Here is a 22,912-nt window from a genome sequence, read left to right on the forward strand (position 1 = left end):
TAGTACTCTAACTGGGCAGACTGATGAGGATAGTCCCGTGTAAGCGCGTTGGCTGAGTCCACCTGGATCTCCACGGGTTGTGACCGAGTCCACAATATACACACAATATGGTGTATACAATGCCCATAAGGGGGACATGTGCACTGAAAGCCTCAGTCTGTTCTCAGGAACACCACGGTTGTTCCACAGTGCACATGGTATGGCCGGAAAACTCCCTACAAAACAGAACCTTAGTATGCTGACCCAAGATGCTCGTCCTAAGGAAACCATATTTTTACGCCATAAGCGTCTGTCCAGTTCTGACCAAAGACAAGTTGCCCTGTAAATCCTGGAGCAATCGCGAGTCACACACAGGATGCAGAGCAGGAGAGAATGGAAGCTTCACAAGCACGTGCGCGGAACTGACCCTGATTTGAAGCCACGATCAGTAAACGTGACTGGCAGTTACATTCAGGGCACCAAGTCGACCGAATGTAGATCCATAGCCTCATCAACTGGACCACCAGATCACAGTCGTTCAACGTGAAATGGAAAACCCCATAAGTGGCTTGTTTTGAAATGACCATTGAAATGGTCATTGATGACCACAGATACTCAAGATGTCATCGCTCAGAGGGCACTTTCAGAATCCACAGGCAGAAGGCTTCAGCAAAAGTTGAAATTCCGAAACACCTAGGGCCTCATTATCGTGAATTCTAACAAATGGTCTATTCAGACAACTCATGATTGCCCCCTGCCACGTCTTCACGCTCGGAAAAAAACTTCCGAAATTCACACTCAAAATTAAATTCGTCACTGCAAGTTGAACATAGCTCACAGGCGTTGAAATACAAGTTGACATGGCTCTTATCTAAAACCGTGCCAAGATAGAGCAACTCACTATTGATTATGTCTTGCACAAAATCGGTAGCCTGTCGTAGATGGCTGGCCCGGGGAGATAACACGCCAAACCTATAGGGGACTTTCTACGGTTCGTGATTTCCAGTTACCGAATCAATGTCTGTATTTCAGGCACCACATGCAAACTACGAGGACATTTCTTCTTGCTCTCCCAAGCAACGGCAAAAGGGCAGTGTATAGTATCTGCGGATTGAGCCTCAACATCAACTCGGTAAACCGACTATTGTGCCCCACCTCGACCTCTGTACTGCACTTCACTGAGACCCAAAACTCCGGACTAGAAAATTATACATTTATCTATTTTCCATCTTAGGGGCGCAATATGCACCTATATACATTGTACGTTATCTGTTTCCCATCCTAGATTGTCCTAGATTCCTGTGCCCTCGATTTTCCTTGGCCTTCCTCGGAGCAGATAATTTGCTGTTTGCGGACGACCGCACCTTCTTCCTTCTTTGTCAACAGATATTGTAATCCGATCCGAGAGCATAAGAAGCACGCATTCTCGGCGATTTCGAATTCCACACAGATGAACGGCTCCCGTACTTCTTTTGACCTTAATCACGAGGTCGGGCTCTTTTCTATCACACGCCTTCCTGCCCAGATTGTCTCGGGTGTCCGGTGCCAATAATACGAAGAAGCCTAATAGGGGTATTGTTGCCAACCACGAAACACAATAGTTTTCATCCATTTTCACTACCGAACAGAAACACATCAATCAATCAATCAACGATCGCTGTAACTGCCATGCCACCAGAAGGGAGCACGAGGGCTGGGATACTGTCAGGTTGCCCAAGCCTAGACAGGGGAAGTCGGGAGGCAGAGATCGGGTTGGAACCACGGACCTTCCGGTCCGTAAATTCGCGCTCTAACCACCTGGTCCGAATCGACCGTAGGAGATCGCAACGTGATTAAAAAATCAGTCCCACACTTTTCTTTGCGATATCAAGCACAAGCATTTCGAGTAAACTACTACTAACAGAAGCTCAATGACGAGTGTGACTAGGACATCCCATTATCCGCATAGTGACCTTCTAGATTGTCCTGAATTGGGTGAAGGTCTAGACGTAATAGTGCTATTTTCGCATGAAGGACGGTGCATTAGTAAGCCTGCTTTATGTTGACCAATTACGAAAATTACGTTACCACTAACAAGCAAGCCGCGAGGGGTAATTTTGGCTAATGCACTTACCAGCCCACAAAGGAATAAAATTCCGAGGATACGCTTGCAAAAAACCCACATTGGTCTTTTCCCTAAATTCACTTTTCACAACAAAACCCGTAGAGATACAGGCCGCCTCAGCTTGGAAACAACGCAAAAAGACAATCCGAAGAGCCCAGTCTTTCCAATTTAAGTGCAAAAATGTGCATAATAGAGCTAAACATAAAAATCCTAACAACCCAACCAATTCAAACAGAAAATTAGCCCAACCGACCGAAATCCTGTGATAGAAATACTGGCACAGCTCACCTCCTGCACCAGACCCACCCTTAAAATAAATCACAATGCGTGGGAATACCTGTGGCATCAGAGAAGAGTAGAGATCTCTACACTTAATAACCTAACCAATGGGCTAAACAGCTACACTGGGGTGTCAGTTTTCTTAGCAAAGCTTTGTGATGAAGCGGCACGGAGGATGTTTGTCCAGATCGGCGTTTTTTCATCTCACCCGCGCATCTGAAGGATACATCAGACGACAGCAACTGCTCCTCGTGGAAGTGGGACTTGTGACGCGAGGCAACTATAAAACTTTCACATGATACAAGGACTTTGTGCAGCAGACCTTGACATTAGGAAAATTCGGTTCAAAATCAAGTGAACGAGTCCACAATTTCAGTCTCAGAAGCTGCCTGACTTCTGAACTTTCCAGACTCCGGAAACTCGCCATGGCGAACATTCACACAATTAACCCGAGCTACCTGGAAAACTACATCAAGTCGTCGTTCCGCAGCACCACGCTTGTGAACGGACAACTCTAAGATTTTGCGAAAAATCGCATTCTCATCTATAGGCCATAGGGATTCATTCATCGGAGAATAGGTCGGTGAGCAAGGTGATTCGTAATAATATCCCTTGTTTGCCAAGTAAACCGAGGCGGACTAGTGCTCACGAGTTAGCGGAACCTTACCCAGAAGAATGTCGAAGGACAGAAAGGTGAGGACAGGAGGATGCTTTTGTGATCCTATCTAAATCAGCACAATGGGTGACATGAAAGACAAAAGATAGGCAACGGAAGTTCTTCTGGAGCTGGTAAAACTTTCTGCTCCACAATCGGGCACTCAGGGTGGCGGTCGGATCGCGATTCACACCTTCGTCCACAACATCCAAGGTATACGGTGCTGGTGTACCGGCTAGGCATAAGGCTTGGTTTGGATGCTCTTCGCCAAGTGTTACACTGGAGACAGTCCACTGAGCTCCACCATCCCTGGGGTCAGGCATCCATCCACATATATGACCTTTATCGAAGCTGCAGTCGGCCGGTGAATTAGTTTGTTCGTGAGTCGGAGCAGTACCTTGGGGGAAAGACGCGAACATCCGAATGTGATGGTTAGCCTAGAATGATGTGAAGATTTTGACAGAATTACGTTTTATACAGCTCTACTGCAGGTGTGCCCCTTCAAGGAAGTGGAATGAAGATGTTTGGAAATAGGGAAGAAAGCGGCGGAAAAGGATGAGTAATTTCACGCGATTCTCGGCAACTGCAGGCATTACAATGTTGCACTAATACGCTTGATCTATGAGGACATGGCGCGGCGTTATGGGAAGCAGGAGTACGTAGCAGACACCTTACCCAGAAGAGTGTCGCATCAGACTCAAACGAGTTCTATTCGTGATGAACGGTGTAGTCTTGTACGAAAATCGCAAACACTGCACTGCATTCAATCCATTTTGGTTCACTCGCACCTGTCCGCTCCATAAACGCGCGGATCCTTCCCTGGCACGCACAGGGCTGAAACCTTGCAAATGGAAAAGAACCGTCGGAAATGACTATCAATCTACTTTGACTGGCATCTCCCAATTCGGTGCTAGCCAACAGACAAACCGCATTCGTGAAGCGGTCCGGTATAGCGGTGACTTCCCACCAGGCAAGTACGTCACGAGGATCATCGTTCCATCCACAAAAATCACCATCTTCATAGGTACAGTTCAAAGGATCCTTAATGTGTGACGGACGAATTCTCTGACGACGGGAGGTTGCCTCACCATATACAGCTGAAACATAACCACATATCAACTATTAGGGCAACTTAGTACGCGGACAATGCAGATGCAATCAGCTCTCTAAGGGAGGACAAACCAATACCATAGTCATCCGGAACATAGGAAAAAATGAGTCGACGAAAAGCCAACGGAACGAAAACTGAGACAACAAAGCTGAATGGTGCCACTCCATAGAACCTCACTGGTTTAGTTGAGGTTGATCAGTAGCATCACCTGAGATAGTCCGATGCCGTAACTTCGGAAATAGTATCGGTATGTTTCATAGATACGCCGTCCACACTCCCACCTGGGGAATATTTGAATACACGTCTCACAACAGCCGCATCAATTTGGCCTGATATTTTGGAGAATGCTACCTGCGCTTACTTAAGTCACATGGGCTACTGTTGAAATCCAGTGAATATCGAAGAATGCATGCCAGGAAACGCAAGTGAAGGCGCTTGGCCAGAAATGCTGCTAGAAACCAGTTACTTTGATTTGTCAACATTGCAGAAAGCGATACTGACCCACGTTATTGGAGTTTCCTGCTGAGTATAAGAGGGGTAAGAATTGGGAAAGTGCACACTGAAAGTGATGGCCCCATCAGTTCAGTGTAGAGATGTTAATCAAAAAGGTCTGGCTGATTACTCGAAGGAAGGAATTGTGTGGGCTGTGCTTCGAAAGCGATGACGTTTCTGATCATTATAGTGTCTCGTCCAGAGGTCTCCATCCAGAGAGGATTGTTCAAATTCAGGATATCTGGCTTCACAAAGTAGTAGAAAGTAGAAAGTAGTTACTGATTTGAGATCAAACTATACAACACAAAATAGGCTTTGACGATTGCAGTATTGCGAAGACTCCTTACTCTAAAAACCTCCGGAACGGTTGTTATTTTTGTCACTGTGATTTTGCCAGTGTTGTAAAGTATGCCTAGCCAGTTAAGCAATGAACTGTGCTGGTTTCCAGGAAGAGTGAAGGCGATGAACTCCCGGCAGTGTCAAAATCCAAACAAGCAACAATTGACTGGTACGAATACTCCGCCTGATCAAAGTTGAGGAGTTGGGGCACCATGTGAGCACATTCTCGTTGATTCAAGCCATATGGTTGGCGGCGCCCACACATGACATGACATTTCGCCACTATGAACTTCCACCTTATCCAACAGACAATGGCACATCCGTGAATAGTAAGGTTTACGTAGTTACCATACTAAATCATTCAGCTATAGCACCCTTTCAGTGCCTAGCTGCCATGCCACACGAAGGAGGCACGAGGGCTGGGATACTGCCAGGTTGTCCGAGCCTAGACAGGGTAAGTCGAGCGTCAGAGGTCGGGTTCGAACCACGCACCTTCCAGTCAGTAAATTTGTGCTCTAACCACTTGGTCCATCCCGCCACCATACTGCCACAGGGACTGTAAAGCAAAATAGACTGAAGAAAAGATTTAGCCACCGTGGAAATAGTTCAATAGATTAGCTCCCTGCCGAAAAATCTGAGAAACTCCAGAGTTCCCTTTCAAAAGATGTCATCTGAACTCGTCAATCAGAAGGGATTACACCAGAACACCATCGTGCTCACCCCATTTGACGACGAAGTACGGTTAATCTTGGATGTTCGCTGACAGGTATCAAACTGGTGTCACTGATCAGATGCACCATATAGAACAGCTGCACACATCGCGGCTGCTTAGATATCTTCAACAGCGGACCAAACAGTCTAGCCGTCGCACCCTGTGTCGAGTCCACTTCAGAGGTTGACTTCAGATCTAAACATACTGACTTGTTGACAACTCGCCAGTTGACGGGCCAGTTGTTGTGATCGTTAGCCCAGTTGCACGTGGAAGACGTGAAATTACAGTCCAACAGCGGTTGGTAACTTCCAGTGGAACCCCGGTAGGTTAGCGCGCCCGCCGAGTGAATGGCTAAAAACACGACAGTTGTGTGTAATTACCATGCTATTTCGGTAAGAGACGTGACAGATATATGACTCTATTATACGTTTTGGTTTCCATAGAATGGAGTTTCTAATACACAACGGAGTCCCCGAAATGTTCAGCGAAATGCTGAGGGATTAGTACCAGGAGTCCCAATTTATGTGCTGGTATAGGAACCCAGGTGTAAGAACTTAGGACAACATATTAACTGGCCCAACACTAGCGTGAAGTGCAACAAGATGAGATATTCCCCCCCCCCAACGATGAGCGCACACTGCTGAAATAGTTTAACGGTCTTCAAGACCTAAACTACAAAGGCTTACCCAGCCGAATGCCGCATCAACGCAAGTCGAATTACTGGTTTAGAGGAAAAGAAACGATAGCGTAATGTGAGACACTGGATCAGGGTGCCAGACTTTGGGGAAATGTGTCCACTCCATAGACGCGCGGAACCCTCGGCCTGGACCGCATCTGGGGATGAAATTAATCATACTAACGGTTATTCATATACCTGTAGTCGAGGGATCCCAGACGCCGGTCGCCTGCAGACACGCTGCAAACCCAGGCGGGTCTAGCAATCGCACCACCTGCCAGGACGCAATCACGTCACGTGGGTCATCCTTCCAGCCGCAAAACTTCCCATTTTCAAAAGTGCAATTGACCGGGCCCGTGTTATGCAAACTTGTCTGTAACGGCTGGGACATCACCAAAGCTGCGTTAGAATGAAGGGTTTGACAGTAGAATTATGTTCCACTAGAGCGTCTAGGTTGTGAAATAGAAGAATTGAACTACACTTATGATGGGGAGTACTCCCAGACTAGTAGAATGCATATAAATGACGACCTAATTCAGAGGACTAGATTGGCTCAAAGAGAGGAATGGCGAAAAAGACGCAGAGTCGAAGGAAAAGACCTCCAGACCAAAACCTCTCACCCAGTCGAATGTTTCAAAAGAGACAAGCGCATTTCTGACCGACCGGTGCCGCTTTTGTCAATCACAATTGGTGTGTCTTTGGTGGCTTGCAGATAATAGCTCAGTTGGATGCATTTTGGTGCTCCCATTCCATGACCTGAAAGCATTTCCGATGACGCAGGAAAGCCTGCAAAAATTGTCTGACTCCACAAACGTCCAGTGAGTGTGACAGATCCGGATAGTTGTGGTCCAAAACGGAGACGTGGGAATGGCGCAGGAGATAAACAAGCAGCTCCACTGTTATTGACCTCCGAAATACTCCACAAAACTCCAGTGTCACGTGGGTCAGTAGTCCAGTGACAAAACTTCCATTCGGGGCTTTCGAAGTTGCAGTGCAGTAATGCAGACAGATCACCAGATATATCTTCCACAGGCGAGCCTGAAACGTGACGATGATAGTACAGGTGAAGTTCTTTGGTATTGAATGGATAGGAAACAGCATGGCGTCCATCTGTATTTATGTACTGGTGACCAATCCTATCCCAATAAACAAGTGAGTGTCTGAAAATCCGTCGAAATGCTGCACAGTGGCACCTCCATGAGTGGAAGGGACCAACTTGGTCGGGACTTATCGCGGTTGGAGAAAGAAAGCAGCGGAAAGAACTGAGGAACATGTGTGAACAGTGTCTAAAGGAGAACGGAACCGTCGTCACCAGTAAGGGCATAAATATCATCGTTTTGCTAACGGCTCCGGCAGGTGCGACCTTTGGTTATGAGACAATTCTTCTACGCTTCAGATGCTAGATTTGCAAATCGAAACACTTGAAAGCGTTCAGCTGTAGCACCCTTCCGGTGCCTAACTGCCATGCCACCCGAAGGAAGCACGAGGGCTAGGATACTGCCAGGTTGCCCAAGCCTAGACAGGGGAAGTCGAGTGGCGGAGGTCGGATTCGAACCACGAACCTTCCGGTCAATAAATTCGCGCTTGGGCCATCTCGCCATCGGAACACTTAAACTCTGTACTACCACTTTAGAAGGTGAGCTTCAGGGAGGAGGACATCCAAGGAATCCTTTCTCTTCGAGATACAGGCCTACTCGTTATAAATCATGCAGTCATTGTGATAGAGCCCATTTTGAATTGCGACGTTAATAATTAACCCAGAGCACATGAGACTTGCCGGCTTAATTCTTGTGTTAGTAACGACAGCTGTGTGCTCTCATAGGGGCCTCGCAAGCACTGACTGCAGCTGAGTGTCAGCTCAGATCACCCAGTTAAGTGCGAGACTTCCTTAGGTCACCTAATGTCGACGGTTGAAAGTACTGTGGTGAGGAATATGTAATGACAAAGCACATTTAACGCTGACAACCTCACCCCATCTGCCTGCGCAGAATAGCTATTTTAGGTATACGACGAAAGGCCTCAATTTCCTCTGTTTCTTCGGTTGAAGCAACTGAAACTAAACGGTAGCGGACGGTCAAACACTGAAGCACAGCTGAGGCCGACACGAGTGGTGAGAAGAGGCGACCAGACACATCCACCTTCTGAATGCCTCCAATGAGGGACTGTTGCCCGAAACAGACCATCCCTCCATTTGATAGAGAATCCTGGTTTGTCGCCATTTGCCAGTTGATTGGCCAGTTATTGGGGTCGTTCGCCCAGCTGCAAGTAGATTCGGTAAAGCTGCAATCCAAAATACGCTCAGCTGGTGACGTCGGAGTGCCCACCGAAGGATGACCTGGAAGGCGATCGGTACGATGATACGAACGTAAGAGTGGAACGTAAGAGTAAGTTACGTAGGTGCACCAACCTGACACAGCGCCCATCAAGTGCAAAAAGATAACGGTTCAACTAATAAGAGCCATGTGAAAGAAGGCACAGTCAGAAGCCGAATGAGTCAGTGAAGCAGCTCACCCCATTTGCCGACGCATTAGAGCTAATTTTGGACCCGCCCGATCTAGCCCACTCAAAGACGATGGGTGTGGATGAACGACATATGCTAAACGCAAACAACGTGTGTTGTCCGGTGCCGAAAGCAGAGGACCAAATAAACGTGCGGAGAGATCTGCTTTCTGAGGGACACTTGGAACTTTCAGGCATAACTCATTTCCGATGGAAATTTTCCGGTCAACTGCACGAAGTTCCCAATTTATTGGCCAATTGTTCTGATCATTAGACCAGCGACAGAACGAGTCAGTGAAATTGCAGTCCAATGGTCGGTGGATAACCAGTACATCCGGAAAAGACGGATCCATCTTCATTGTTTGCGCTAAAATGAAGACCACATTGTCCCAATAATCCAGAACGAAGTTGGCTAGGCTGAATTGCAGATTAGGATAGACAGTCCAACCTAGCAAGAAAAGTGCCCATCCCTTCGAATAGACCTCCATAAAACTAATTGAATATGCTGAAGACTCCTTAAGTTGTAACCACCCGCAATAAGGCTCAGTGTTTATAATGCACAGCTATGATAGAACTAAAATTATCACTTCCGACCCCCTACCCTCGCTGTCTTCTTAAAAGGGAAAGACTAGGCTCTTTCTCCGGAAGAGAAGTAACTGATTCTCCAAAGTGAAGCTGGTATGAAAATTGCAAACACTGAGGCGAGGTTGACTCTGCCGATGTGGATTTTACATCTGTGCTAAGCGAACGAATTGGAGGACTCCATAATCGCGAAACCAATGATTCGGCGTGTCCCAGCAGTTCGTTTTGGGATTTCAGGCAGGTGACCATTTCCGGTTGAGATCCGAGACGTTCGCCAAATAGTGTTTGACGTTCCCAATTGACACCACCCCAGTCGTTTTGATCAACAGTCCAGGAACAGGGAACTGTGAAGTCACAGTTCAGAGGAAAATGACGATTGGTCGTACCTGTGGACAGCAATTAGGGACATACACTAATAAGTGTGGAAAGTGTGTACTACTGGTGCCAAAGCCGTCCTATGTAAGAACAAATAGAAGAAATATCCACCAAGGTGAGTGTCCGCTATTTCTCACCCACGCTGTCTCCGCAAAATAGACAACTGAGGTGTAGGTGAAGTTGAGCTATCCGGCACTCCAGCAGATCCGGGAAAGACACGATACAGTAGAGTGAGACATTGCGGGATCTCGGCTTCATTCTCCAATACGTGAACTGGTTCAGAACTAGAGGGATGTCCGGTTCCTATGGATGGGCTCCACATCCGAGACACCAGTGGTCCCGTGATCTGAAGTGTCTGTGGTCTGTGCAGACAAAGAAAACGCTGATCCAATCTGTCAGCCGTTTGTGACTGTCCTTCTATCACATTAACTTGCTCCATGCGCCAGCGATAGTGACCCCAGTCGTTCGGATCGGCAGTCCACTCGCACTGCGATGCAGGGAGCGCATTCGGCTGGCAATTGACAGAGACAGACATGGAGACCACTAGGTGAGGAAGCAAGAAGGAAGTGGACATGCTTCAAGACATTTGAAGACGAAGAACCAAGAAGAAATGCATCGAGTAGAAGCAGGGGTGAAAAGGAAAAAAGCGAACTTCGAGTCTTGCTACAAAGCCCAACGGTTCAGCGCATCTGCGTTACATCTAGGATGGCACTACCGGTAGGAACTTTTCAAATCATAGCAACGATAGCTAGTAGAATTAAATCCAACGGGGAATTCACCCTTTATGTCTTTTTAGCAGAGCCAGAGACGGCCCTGTCGGGTGCATAGAAGACGAACTTTTCAAACTTCCAGATTCGATTCGATACAGAAGTTTCAAACATTCCAAATTATCATCCTGGGTCACATAAGGACTCCACAATCGCACTTGGGACAACTCGCTGTCCAAATCGGGTTTATGTTCACGCGTCTCAATAACGCGACCCCATGGAGTTAGACCTTGTGAGACAGCTCCTCTAACTCCCGTTGCTGACGCTGATAGACACAAAGCCCGGTGGGGAACTTGTGAGGTTCCCGTAACTAGAGTTAGGCTCCACAAGTATTTCCAATTGTTCGGATCATTTGACCATCCACAGGTGTCCTTGTCAAAAGTGCACACATAAGGATCCCGCGCAGATGAAGCTACAACACAAAAGTGTAGCGAAATAGTGTACGTCAGTCCCTATGTCTCCGAAAAGATGAGCGTATCAAACGTGTCACAGAGGAACACAGTGATGATTGCAGCAGCTGGTTGGGTGAAAAAACGTTAGCCAGCATTCAAAATTTCACCATAGGCAGATATAATCCGCAAAGCATTTGTGGGGTTAGGTCAATACTGCACAGTACAACCTATTGAATGGAAAAGAATAATGCAACGAAAGCCGAACGCTGTTCTACGATACCCTACCAGGTAAAGCTACATCTCTCCAATACACAGAAATCGGTTCGCAATATCCGCAGATCACATAGGATGGTGCTCCGCTGCACACATTCGACGAACGATAAGCTCGAACAGCAGGTAGGACAGCTGGTGGAAGCTCACAAAGCCAGATGATGCGAAGGAAAGGATATGACGAAAACGGACACACAGAACAAGTATGGTGGAATATGATAGAGAAGCATGAAGCTAGTGGGTTAGGTATGGAGAAAGCAGCCGGAGCAAAGAAGCAAGAAAGAAGCAGAGAAGAAGGGTTGCGAACAAACTTATGGCGTTGTATTGTTTGGAAAACAGGAAACACCAACTACGTGAAGTATGAATCGCCGACACTGAGGTCGAAAGCTTATGTATGCCGAAGAGATACACTATCGCGCGATGTACAACGGATTACCACGGATGAGGAAAAGCGAAAGCGTTCACTTCACTGTTATTACGAGTTTGTTGAAGAGTCCGTAACTCTATCACTTAGGAAGGAAAGGGAAACAAGGAATTTAATTAACCGTCCAACTTCTAGCTGAAATCAATGACCTTATCAAGGCTAACCATTCGTCCCATGCCCAATTGTGAGAAACACCATCAACTGATTTTAAGAACGCTTAAATCCGGAAACCGCCGGAAAAACTACCTACACTGTCAGAATCCTCATTTTACTTTGATCCATTAGATCGTGGATGGATGCCTAAAGAACCATAAACTCGCAGAAACCTTAAATGGTCCACTTTACACTAGAAAGTACTGCAGAACAGATGGGTATTGTAACGGTAAGCTTTGGTTCACCCCTCTTGACGACGTAGCAAGGCCAACAGTGGCCCAGGATCGCTCGATTTCCGAATAATACCACCAACTCGATAGAGAAATGTGAGGCAACCGAGGCGATCATCCGACAGCACAGGTGGGCTCCACAGACGCGCCTGGACGGGGCCAGTATTGACTTTTCTTAAGAACGATGATGCAGTCCTACTGGAGAACTGGGAAGTCAGCCTTGCGGGGGCATCCGAGCTGGCATGAGATGATACGGACAAACACAACGCGTGATCATCTTGATGTGGTTCGGAAATTTCTCGTATCCACCTGTACTTCCAACTGTTTGGGTCATTTATCCAGCCACATGCATCACTTGAGAAAGTACATATGTTCGTGCGGTTTACCAACGAGCCGGCTAAAGTAAAAAATGAAAAGCTACTTGCTCCACATGTCGCATCATCATAGGCAATAAAATCAGTACCACATTCAACTTAAAACCCATTAACAAGGCGAACATCCCACGCGGAAAACTCTGCTACCAAACCACATCCATATCAGACCAATGATCACTAGATCGCACTGGATTCAGTGTGTGTTTCAAATATTTGCGACAATTTTACCCGGGCAGCCAAGCCTAAATATATGTTAGCTTTCGAATCCATCAGCTAGGTCACTTGATAGAATGAATAAATGATCACTAATAATCACCCTTCGTGGCGACGAAGGACAGCTAGAGATGGGTCCCGGGTTCCATGATTTTTTAGGAGGCCACTGATTCGAAACCAAAATTTCAAACAGTGCAACCCATCTCCGCGCTGAATAGGCGGGCTCCACAAGCGAGACTGAATTGATGTTGTATTGATGACATTCCGAGAATCAGGTAGGATCCTCCGAGACCAAGGTGCGATCGGGTCCTTAATCGAAGTAGCAGAGAGACACAACGCATGATTTAGCGGATGAACTGCTGGCGCCGCTTCGTCGGCTATCAACAGCCACTTATGTTTCCAGTTCTGATTGTCATTCAGCCAGCCGCATGTATCAGTTGCAAACGTGCACACGTGCAGTGGTTTAGTTTGTGGATGAGCTACGGATAAAATGAAAGTTAGACGGTTAGCCCGGGCTCAAGCATAAATTGGAAAGAGCTCGAAGACCAAAGTTTGATGTTCACATTAAACGGCAAAAAACAGCGATTTTACTGTCGAATGGCACGAGCCTCTGTAAAGAACAATATGGTCAGACCATCAATTCACTGCATGGTCACGTGCAGGATATGAGTACGACGTAGGCTTCTGAAAGTAGTGATCGAGATTGGTGCGCGCAGTCAATAACGCAGTACCCATTAGCAGTCTAAATCGCTAGATCGTGTTAGAAAAGATAGGCACGTAAGGAGTGAGACATCTGTACATTCTTTATTCAACGAACATGAATTGGACAGCACTACGATGTTCGTAGTGTTTGTCACCTTCGTTTTCACTGACAGTGTTACGGAAAGGCAATGGCATCGAATTGAGGGCTAAGTCCTTAAGGAACTGGTAGGACGGGAGAAACCTTGGTGCCATCAATGCGATCCAGTTTTCAGGATGAGGCTCACGTGGTCTTCGCTGTGTTTGGCCGCACACTGAAGGATACGAAGAGTAACCAATATGAGTAGTGTTTTTGGTCTCCGTTATTATCCAGGTTGAAAAGGCAATGAATATGTGGGTAACCTGGGTGTCTGTGACACGGTAGCTCCACACCCCTCCTCTTGTTCCATGTTTGTCGTTCCACTAAATCATACTAAGCTACCAGCAGACTTGACATTCTACGTTTGTGTGATGAGGAGGATGCGAGCAAGACAATCCGCGTCGTTATGCGAACCAAATCACACAACGAGTCTACTACCTTGTCCGGATCAGGAGACGGATGAACGTCGGCTTGAAAGCTGCTCATTATCGAACTTATGTAGCAGTACAACTTTGTATCAAAGATCAACAGGAAAATAATAAGATATAATAATCACCCCTCTTGTCGACTCAAAACAGCCAAACCCGGAAGAGGATCGCTCTGTTCCGTTCCCTGTATCCCACTGACAATATGAGATTTCGAATCAATTCGGTAAAGGAACGCGAAACACCCCAACTTATGGCGTTTTTGTATCGGCGGACTCCAAAGACGACCCTGAATAGGGCTCGAATGGTGCAAGGCGTCCAGCACCGCTTCGTCCGCGGAAACTGCCCACGGCAATGCGACTGAAGTTGGAACTTGTGATACTGACGACAGGCAAAGGGCTTGATTTTTTCCGAACGAGATCGGATCCAATTCCCATCTATGTTTCCAGCTGTTTTGATCGTTTGTCCAGCCACATGTATCGGATGCGAAAGTACACACGTGAATCGGAGTAATCTCTGAGAAAAGGAACGAAACGTTCACTGTGAATCTTTCAGTTGGAGAATGAAGCAGTAAGCTTACAGTTTCACCTTCCCGGTTTTAGAAAACAACACTATCATCGGGGAAACTGTACGAGCAAGCACATTGTATCGTATGGTTTCTTTCGAAGCCAAGAGTTTGAGTACACCTATGATTAGTCCTGCTGAATGGACAAGGTTTACTCATATTTCTCGGCTTGCTGGCAAATGAGGTGTAGAAGGACGAACGCAGAAATATCTTCTCACACCAACCATACGGGTGACAAACCGATAATATACGCTCCGAAACACATCATCATTCAAGACTGCTTTCTTTTGCAACTAAGATACCTCAGAACCAGACAGTCTCACAAGAACGGCGTCCCCTCATCATTATCCGTCAGCAGATGCTACCATCCTGATTTGCGTTCACTGGGACAATAATGACGCCAAGAGTTTTCCAGTTGCACGATACTTTACTCTTTCAAGACATATCAATGGTTTGGAATGCGCTGAACCGACAGCTGCACGTACTGTTCGCGTTTTCTGGGGACACGTATCGTACGTAAATGCACCTGCGAGCACTAAGGAATTGCCAGTTCCAAATCGCTTGTGGTTGTTTCCAAAGTTGGACAGCAAGATCCGTGCGTTGAAAAAGTAATGGCATGCGGTCAGTCCTTTTCCAAAGTTGTACGCGGTATAAATGGAAACAACCCAACTGCCAATGGGCTTTGGCGGACACTGATGTCCTGCATATGGGATAGGTATGTTTCGTCAATCAACCGACTACTAGGCTAGTACACCGAAAGACCAGTGGCATTTCTTGTGTCAAGCAGATGAATAATGGTAGCTCAGCCGTGGAACACTTTAGGGGCGTGGCGGTGATGTAGCAGGTGGATCAAGGGATGAGATAACGCCAGGCTGTTCACGCCTAGGTAGGAGCTGTCAGGGCGCGCCCAAACAGAAGAAAAAGCACTTGTGCACAGAGTGACGCATCCCCAAGGTCACCATCGGTTCGACACGTCCGGAAAGTAGGTGAGTTGGTGGCACCCACGAAACACGGCTCCCACCTAACATGGCTTAGCAACACACGACCAGCGTAGTGGGCCTGAGAATGTTCACGACCGGAACACCACCATTGGCTGTACGGAGCGAACAAGTGAACGAGCATATTTGGCCAATTAGTCATCCTATATATATTTACGCAGAAGCTCTGTATGTTTTGTCCTGGCAATACAGCCGTGTCCCCAGTTCTCTGTCTTCTCCCTATCACGTAGTCTGGCAGGCGCAGTGCAGGCGTAACCAATAGCTCGGCCACCACCGCACAATACAACAGGAGCCATCGATGCGCAAAGGGTAGATCTTAACGACGAACCTCCCGATAATAGCTTCGCACCCTAATCACTAAGATATCTCGAACCCAGCATTACGAGGCGACCACCCGGTTCCAATGATGAGCGTACAGTACACGTTGTGAGTAGGGAAACTGATAACGATGTTCCGCAAACTAAGACCACAAATAGTTGGACCCAATTCAAGAAGCTGATGAGGAGTCAATCGAGCAACGAAGAGGAAGTAAACTATATCATAAGAATCACCCTTCTTGACGCCTCAAAAGAGCCAAGCCGAGTCGATCAAGGCTCGCATCTGGCTTCTGTGTCCCATCAACAATAGCAGTAGCTGGACTACCGTGAATTTGATAAAGCACTGTGAGACAACCTAGCTTATGACGCTTCTGAATTGGTGGACTCCAAAGACGAGCTTGAATGGGACCCGAATGTGCCGGACGGTTTGCTTCCATTTCATCCGAAGCGAAATCCCAAGGTGACGCCATGGATATCGGACCCGATGAGAATTTCGAAACCGACGATAGGCAAAGAGCTTGGTCATCGTCAACTGACAACCTGTCCAATTCCCATCTATGTTTCCAACTGTTGGGGTCGTTCGTCCAACCACAAGTATCAGACTGGAACGAGCACACATGAATGGGATCCACTGGTAGTTTTTCTGAAGAAGAGGAACGAGGTGATCTTGGCGACTAGTGTTGGTCAGATATGACGTACTCGGCGTCAAAAGAGGTGAAGGGAGGTAAAAAACAATTGAAAGCCCGAGGAATAGAAGCATAACCAACAGAGCACAGTTTATGTTAGTACAAGTCACATTCTATCCCCTAAGAAGCACCACCTCTTTGTGCACGACAGTGTTTGTGGGTAAAGCTAATGGGAACGGTTACATCTTTCCGAGGAAATTGGATTAGGGAGACGTGACACGAAAGCCAACAGCGACCACTTAAAGGTTCTAATAGAGGTGGCTGATCCACATTTTGGTCAGTAATAGTCCACAAAAACGGCATTTTAACAGCTGTAGACTTCTTCAACTGTGACAGCTAGTTCAGTGAAAATAACTAACTAAAAATAACTAACTGTATGAAAATAATCACCCCTCTTGTCGTTTCAGTAATGCTAAGGTGGCACCCTGTTTGGAGTTCACACCCTTGATGGCACGACCAAGTTTGATATGAAAACTGAAAGCCAGACACTTCAACTGCATGGTGCCGGGAATTGCTGGACTCCAAAGACGGGACTGAAGAACACTCTCAGAGTCCATCGTTTGTGGTAGTTGGACTCTAGCTGGGCGAGGAGTGACTAGCCAAGCTGAATAGTCATCGGTCATTACAGGAGAGTTCAATGCCATCTCGGTTTGTTTCACCGAAAAGCAACAGTACGATTCGTTCACCGAAGATGGATAAAGTCGAGGAGAGGACGCTGCGGCAGACGGTTCGCGTGCAAGTGTCCAGCGATAGTTCCAGCTGTTAAGATCATTATTCCAGCCACACATTCCACTTGTGAAGGGACAAAAATACACCGGTTTGATGACAGAGTTAGCTGAAACGACAAACCGTTTCTATTTTTAAGTTTGAGGTTTATTAGTTCTGGTCCAGCCGCTCCAGATAAAGGAAAGGATACGAAAGAGAGGGCTGGTTTGGCCTAAAGCGAAGGATTCCCATCTTTCAAGGAAAAAGAACTTAAAAACGGAGGTCTGGAAGTGCAATTGAAATCGCCAATACCATTCAAAAGAAGGCTAGTGTTGATGGATTCTCCCATTAAAGCGAATAATGCTAGCCAACAAGAAAACGACAGTGGACGAATTACCCTTGCTGACGCCGTAATAAAGCTAATGAGCCCTGTTGATTGACGGGTCTCAGCGGTATGGGCAAAGAGTGAGACAGATTTTGGATCTCTATGGTATACTGAAAAGTCAAACAATGTACGTTATCCTCAGCCAGAATAGCTGGACTCCAGAATCGAGCTTGAATCACACGTGCTGTCACTTTTTCATGGCTGAATGTTCTTCTTGACCAAGAAGAACGAGAAAGTGTGGGAGACTTCAAGACAAGACAGGCAGCTCTGGTAGACAGCGCATCAAACCAGACCGGTTGCCAATGACCTTCCCAGCTGTTCTGATCATTGGTCCAGCCACACATATCGTGTTCGAAGAGGCAGCGATGAGCTGGTTCGTTCAACTCCTTGAAGACAGTGGCTGTGAAGCAAAATAAGGTGAACTTCGTAGGATAATGGTAAGAAAAGAAATGAAATGGCTCAGGTGTAACATCCTTTCGATGCCTAGCTGTCATGCCACCCGAAAGAAACATGAGGGCTGGGATACTGCCAGGTTGCCCAAGCCTATACAGGGGAAGTCGAAAGGCAGAAGTCGGGTTCGAACCACGGACCTTCCAGCCAGTAAATTCGCGTTCTAACCACTAAGCCATCTCGCCCTGGATAGTGAAAAACCGTTCGCTGATTACTAAGATCATGATAAACAGCATTCCACCGCTCCAACCTCCAAAATTCGAATATTCCCGCATTGAATTTCGGGTCTTGACTGATTTCATTCGGAACCAATCTACTTTGATGGCGCGGCTCACCTACGTCCTTGTTTTTTTTCTCACCAACTTCTGGTTAGGGTAACCATCACTAACTGGCATATCCAGTCTGAGCGCAGAAAACTAAAAATTCAAACTTCGGGAATTCGAAGTTTCCAGTCAGTAGATCGAAATCCCCAGGATGTTTCTTCCCCTAAGAGAATGATCAGTTATGTTGAACACGAAAAGATACATTGCGGTTGAAAGACTTAAACGTTTCCGGAAACACCCCCAAATGGTCGACAGTATGAGTAATTAGGAGATCGTCTCACCAAAAAGGCAGGCTAAAAAAGATACTCACCCCACATGACGTTTGAGTAGTGCCAGGCTGGGTGGTACAGAAGAACTATGATGCATGATAAAAGAGAACGCTAAGCACTTCAAGTTATCCGTGGTGATGATTGGTGGACTGAACAGACGGACGGAAACCGTAGTCTCGTGGGTAGACTGTGCGCCATTAACGCGACGTCCACGAATTCTCGGTGAAGGCTGTGTACACACAACAGTACCGTTTGAAGTAGTTTGTGTTGGACGCCAGTTAGCGAGCCAATTATCCGAATCATTTATCCATTCGCAGGTAGGCGAGGAAGTGGGCGACTCAAAGTCACATGACAACCAGTGGCTCTGTGTGCCCTCACCTGAAAACAGGTGGTTCCAAATTAGTCGTATGCTTTGGTTTCGCTGGTTAGAAGCCTACTTAAATCAAAGATGCCACTGGTAATCAAACGCAACCTCTTGATCAGCTATGCTAATTAGAGCAATCAGTATCCAAATCGAATCCAATAGGCAAACTTGGTTCTGCTGAGATTGCGCAAACATTCAATAAAACGGAGCCATGGTTATCGAGGTGCGGATCAAGAGCAACAAGGGAAGAACGAATCCCCATAATGATCGCATGCTTGGATGCCGTTGAAGATGCAATATCCCAACCGACTGACGTAACGAGTTGGCGGCTCACGCGTGAATAGTTTGGTGATATTTGACGGTAATCCCTTCAGAGATACTGCGGATGACCGAACAGCATATTTTCACAAATAGTTTGTACATAATAATAACAGCAAGCAGCGCCGTTCTTCTGATAGTCCTGGGTGACCACCTTACTCGATCAATGCAGTCGAGATTTTCTGGTCATTGATAGAATTCCAAAGACCTCACAGAAGTTCTAACACAGTCGGCTTGCGAAGTTGTTTTTCACATGAAGGACGAAAAAACTCCCTGCTGACGCCTCCATTCTTCCTCTTTCACATAGTTTTGCTTCTCCCTCACACCACCCAGTAATAATACCCTCCTTGCAAACCCATTTGTCAGAATTGACGACCTCTTTCGTCTTACACCGATCTTGCCGACCTTGTCGACAACGACAGCCTCGGGCATCTCGAAATTCATCTTCAAGCCTTGACGCCCAATCTGTCTGGCTGTTTCTAATGCTCGCACTATAGAAAAGCAAGATAACAGGCTACTCTTGTTTGAACACTGAACTCGGTCAACACTCACGTACACTGGGTATCAGAAACAAGAATTTAGAATAGAAGCACAGTCGGTTAGTTAACTAGCCCACTGCCATCCACTCGCTTCTGGCTGCGCACTTCTGGTTACCGAAAAGCCGACACGACAGGCAGTGCAGGGGTTGGCACCATTTGAAGTCACCGGGCGGAAGGCTCCCTGCTTAAATGGATACCTGTTTGGTAGTCGAATTAGTGCGGTTCCTCTAGCAACGTATGTGAAAGTCTCATAAATGAGAAGTTGATCACTGCCTGTTTGTCCTGTCTGCTTATACCCCTGCCATACAACACCAATGACCAGTTTTACGACGTCTTGAATGCCTTGCCGAGGCGAGCGAGAAGTTCAGATATCTGAAATACACCTGGGTAGCCTTGGTACATCTTGGATGGACATGGAGTGGAATCTGTTCTCCCAAGGGCCACCGAGTTCCTGGGCTGGATTACCTCCAACCTGCATTGTTCAATGATTAGAGTGAGGCCCCCAGCGACCTTTTGATCTATTCACCTCCATTTTGGAAAACAAGATTGTCTCACACAACCGAGGAGAGCTAGTAATAAAGCACGTTTTCAAAAAGGGACTCGTAGCGAATGTGTTAATCAAAGAAGGATCAGGCTGCAAAGAGACGCATGACATCACCTGTCCTTCGTCGCCTTATAATGGTCCGTGAAGCATTGGCTCGAGAGCAGCAAGCCGGGTCTAGACCTAGTAGGGATTGCTTTGACCACATAGTCACACTCCGTCAAATACGCGTGCGTTCGCCAAAAGTATGGGCGACAATCTGGATTTCCAAGGAGTGTTTGATTATGCTCACTGATCGGTTCTCCTGCAAGGAATGTCCCAGAAGCTTGTGAATAGGATGAATTCACAAACGTCCGGGTGTGTGAGGGTATACCGAAAGCTATCCAGAAGCCTCCGAACAAAAGTTGGTGTCCGACGAGGATGGCCTCCCATTCCATTCCTATTCGACTTTGTGATGGACGAGATGAGACAGATGCTAGGTCTTCAAAACCCTGGTACTCAAAAAGTGGCTGACGAAAATCTTATCGATCTGGAATATGCAGACGAATAGGAAAAGAAGGCACCAGTGTTTTTTCGATGAACTGACCGAATTCACTCCGCCTTTTGATATGCTCTTTTCGCCCACTAAATTAAACTTCTGGATCTTTGAGATGCACTCACTAAACATGCCACCTACAGTCCAATGAGAGAGGCACTCGAGGTTGTGAAGCATTTTACGTGTCTCAGAAGTTGTATAAGTTCCCATTGTAGTGTGACATATGAGGTCAATGCACGAATGCCCAAAGCTCGGGTAGGGCTTAATAAATTGATATCTAAAGCGACAAGGCGGTATCTCCCTGAATCTCAGTAGGCATGTGTATCAGGCTATAGTACGGAGTGATTTGTCCTACGGTTGTGAGACGTGGTCTCTGCGAGAACCAAAACTGAGAAGTCATCTATTGATATTGTCATAACCATAGCTCGCGTAGACTGGTGCAAGCGAAAACCACGAGACTATTAGAAAACGAGTATTCTGTTGTGCAATGGGGACTCCGCTCGAAGAATCTACCCAAGACTGAAACCTGTGGTGCTTTGGATACGTGTTTCGCAAGCTAAACGACCATCGACCGAAAGGGAGGCTGTCTCTCGTGTCAAATTTGGTGACACCAGCGAAGAGGTGGTCGACGTCTGACCTGAAGGAGAGGCACGAAAGCCAATTCGAGAAGTCTGGATACCGTCGGAGCGATTTGCCGGTATTCGAAAGAATGAGGTCTGCAGGATCCTTCTGTGCATAGCTGGAGACGCCGCAATATATGGCTGTTAGTCTTTTGTCAGTTTGGATACCGTCGGAGCGATTTGCCGGTATTCGAAAGAATGAGGTCTGCAGGATCCTTCTGTGCATAGCTGGAGACGCCGCAATATATGGCTGTTAGTCTTTTTGTCAGTTTCTATCTAGATTGTCTGAGTGAGTGTCTGGAGGTATGGGCATCCCGGAATGATTGCGGTAGGGTAGTGCTGAGTCCCTTTTCCGTTTTCATTCTTTTCCTCCAAGATTTCAAATAAATTATGGTTGTAGGGCGGCGAAGCTTCTGTGTTGAACAATGATGCGCTGCAGAAGACAACCTTGATAATGATGAGTACTGTGGCTGAACCGTCAAACTCCAGTCTGTTGCAAGTTTCACTAGATGAACAATCCAAACAAGATTGTTGTAGACCACACGAGGCCATGTTGACGGACTTCGATCACCACGAATATCAGGTTAAAGGCCAAGCGAAAGAGAAAAAGGATGAAGCGAAAATGAAAGGATTAGAGCAAGTGAATAGGAGCGGCTTGGCACCAGCATTTCGACACCAGACACAAACTAGGGTGTCTAAGCACAAAAGCACACATTTATCACTTGAAAATTCACTACACGTGTTTGCAAGTTGGAACACACCGATAATACGGATAAACGGGCCACCAAAACGCCATATGTTCTCAATAAATACGTAATAAAAACAATTAGCGCGAATGGACTAATTAGCACGTTCAAAAGCATTAAACAGCATGACCAGATTAGTAGTGAGGAGCTCAAAGTATAATAAAGTATAACAAGACTAAACTATAAGATGAGAAACACCATAAACGAGAGATTAAGCTGGGTTCAAGGTGAGTCTACCGTCAAAATTAAATTGATATGCAGACGAGGGTATAAGTCGAATAGGATCGGGTTGTTCAGCCCATAGTGAACTATCGTTGCAAACCAGGGGAATACTTTCCCGTGCCCGAATCATAGGACGGCGTTCTATTGTGGAACGCGATCCTTTGAATAGACGATTAGGTGTTGTCAGAGAAGTTGGATGTTGCAGAAGGAAACAGTTAATCCCTTACAACCGAACTACAACGAATCTGCAACCTTGTAAACGAGCAAAATTGTCATTCCTGGGAAAGTCTGTGTCCATAGATACCCCTTGTTTCTCCCTGTGCCAGTGAAGTCTGAAACGCTTGGCCCCGACCTAAAGCTGCCACCTTGACGTGGTGGTCGGGCTTGAGTGCTGCAATGATCCCGCGGGCTACACTGGCTGGAACTTCGTTCCACAAGGT

General features: G+C 46.7%; 8 protein-coding genes across 8 annotated transcripts in view; 2 read left to right on the forward strand and 6 right to left on the reverse strand.

The window, feature by feature from the left end:
* Positions 1–3,025: 3,025 nt before the first annotated feature.
* T265_06442 (hypothetical protein) lies at positions 3,026–4,610 on the reverse strand (the record flags this gene model as incomplete). The annotated part of the gene is made up of 3 exons (XM_009171710.1): positions 3,026–3,414; positions 3,902–4,114; positions 4,490–4,610. 3 exons carry the CDS (start codon positions 4,608–4,610, stop codon positions 3,026–3,028), a joined length of 723 nt encoding a protein of 240 aa, XP_009169974.1.
* A 2,353-nt stretch (positions 4,611–6,963) lies between these two features.
* T265_06443 (hypothetical protein) lies at positions 6,964–7,620 on the reverse strand (the record flags this gene model as incomplete). The annotated part of the gene is made up of 1 exon (XM_009171711.1): positions 6,964–7,620. One exon carries the CDS (start codon positions 7,618–7,620, stop codon positions 6,964–6,966), a length of 657 nt encoding a protein of 218 aa, XP_009169975.1.
* A 1,234-nt stretch (positions 7,621–8,854) lies between these two features.
* Positions 8,855–9,334, reverse strand: T265_06444 (hypothetical protein; the record flags this gene model as incomplete). The annotated part of the gene is made up of 1 exon (XM_009171712.1): positions 8,855–9,334. One exon carries the CDS (start codon positions 9,332–9,334, stop codon positions 8,855–8,857), a length of 480 nt encoding a protein of 159 aa, XP_009169976.1.
* A 109-nt stretch (positions 9,335–9,443) lies between these two features.
* Positions 9,444–10,377, reverse strand: T265_06445 (hypothetical protein; the record flags this gene model as incomplete). The annotated part of the gene is made up of 2 exons (XM_009171713.1): positions 9,444–9,772; positions 9,945–10,377. The coding sequence occupies 2 exons, from the start codon at positions 10,375–10,377 to the stop codon at positions 9,444–9,446; spliced, it is 762 nt and encodes a 253-aa protein (XP_009169977.1).
* A 201-nt stretch (positions 10,378–10,578) lies between these two features.
* On the reverse strand, positions 10,579–13,950 carry T265_06447 (hypothetical protein; the record flags this gene model as incomplete). Its single annotated transcript, XM_009171715.1, has 2 exons — positions 10,579–10,982; positions 13,815–13,950. The coding sequence occupies 2 exons, from the start codon at positions 13,948–13,950 to the stop codon at positions 10,579–10,581; spliced, it is 540 nt and encodes a 179-aa protein (XP_009169979.1).
* T265_06446 (hypothetical protein) lies at positions 11,391–11,795 on the forward strand (the record flags this gene model as incomplete). Its single annotated transcript, XM_009171714.1, has 1 exon — positions 11,391–11,795. One exon carries the CDS (start codon positions 11,391–11,393, stop codon positions 11,793–11,795), a length of 405 nt encoding a protein of 134 aa, XP_009169978.1.
* A 66-nt stretch (positions 13,951–14,016) lies between the features above and the next one.
* Positions 14,017–17,243, reverse strand: T265_06448 (hypothetical protein; the record flags this gene model as incomplete). Its single annotated transcript, XM_009171716.1, has 3 exons — positions 14,017–14,437; positions 16,004–16,412; positions 16,898–17,243. The coding sequence occupies 3 exons, from the start codon at positions 17,241–17,243 to the stop codon at positions 14,017–14,019; spliced, it is 1,176 nt and encodes a 391-aa protein (XP_009169980.1).
* Positions 17,244–21,031: 3,788 nt separating this feature from the next.
* T265_06449 (hypothetical protein) overlaps positions 21,032–22,912 on the forward strand; it is a gene marked incomplete at both ends in the record, with an annotated part of 7,035 nt that continues 5,154 nt past the window's right edge. Inside the window, one exon of the mRNA XM_009171717.1 lies at positions 21,032–21,139. Within this exon, the coding sequence (XP_009169981.1) occupies positions 21,032–21,139 (108 nt within the window). The remainder of the gene's footprint in view (positions 21,140–22,912) is intronic.

This window comes from Opisthorchis viverrini (assembly GCF_000715545.1).
Source record: "Opisthorchis viverrini unplaced genomic scaffold opera_v5_137, whole genome shotgun sequence".
NCBI classification, from domain to species: Eukaryota; Metazoa; Platyhelminthes; class Trematoda; order Opisthorchiida; family Opisthorchiidae; genus Opisthorchis; species Opisthorchis viverrini.